This window comes from Eimeria mitis, genomic scaffold, assembly GCF_000499745.2.
Source record: "Eimeria mitis Houghton genomic scaffold, Emh_scaff182, whole genome shotgun sequence".
In the NCBI taxonomy this organism is placed as follows: Eukaryota; Apicomplexa; class Conoidasida; order Eucoccidiorida; family Eimeriidae; genus Eimeria; species Eimeria mitis.
This window is the reverse complement of record NW_013570140.1, coordinates 9,109-9,719: the sequence shown is the minus strand read 5'-3', so window position 1 is coordinate 9,719 and position 611 is coordinate 9,109. Positions and strand designations below refer to the sequence as shown.

At 56.6% G+C, this 611-nt stretch overlaps 1 protein-coding gene across 1 annotated transcript in view; it reads right to left on the bottom strand.

Moving 5' to 3' along the window:
• The window catches only part of EMH_0002180 (uncharacterized protein), a gene marked incomplete at both ends in the record, with an annotated part of 10,134 nt that overhangs the window by 6,794 nt on the left and 2,729 nt on the right, over positions 1–611 (bottom strand). The window contains one exon of the mRNA XM_013495917.1: positions 46–606. Within this exon, the coding sequence (XP_013351371.1) occupies positions 46–606 (561 nt within the window). The remainder of the gene's footprint in view (positions 1–45; positions 607–611) is intronic.

The following is a 611-nucleotide window of genomic DNA, read 5'->3' as shown; positions in this document are numbered from 1 at the left end:
TCATTCTACACTGCCAGACGGCGGGCACAGCAGCAGCAGCTCTACCTCTTCCTCTCCCTCTCCGTGCTGCAGCAGCAGCAGCAGCAGCAGCAGCAGCAGCTGCTGCTGGTGCTGCTGCTGAGGATGCTGCAGCAGCAAGAGGAATAGGAGGAAGAGGCATAGGTAAGAACTGCTTTGTAGTGGGGAGCTGAGCTGGTGAGCTGCTGGGGTTTTTTATCTCCGCTAGCAGCGCCAGCAGCAAACCATCAGGCCAGGGCTCATCCCATATAAGCGAGAGAGCTGGTGCTGCTACCCATATGCTGCTGCTGGCGCCAACAGGTTCTGCTGCTGTCTCTTCTGTCTTCTCATACAGAGAAGGCGTCAGCACAGCCCCTGCTGATGAATCCTTACCCCAAAACAAATCCACCAGCTGGTAGCTTGGGCCCTCGCGCCTGCTGCGGCACTCAACAGAACCTCCTGCTGCTGCTGCTGCTGCTGCTGCTGCTGCTGCTGCTGCTGCTGATGATGATGATGATGATGATGATGATGCTGCTGCTGCTGCTGCTGCTGCTACTGATAATGGTGAGGATACTGCTGCTGCTGCTGATGGTGATGATGATGCTGCTACTGCT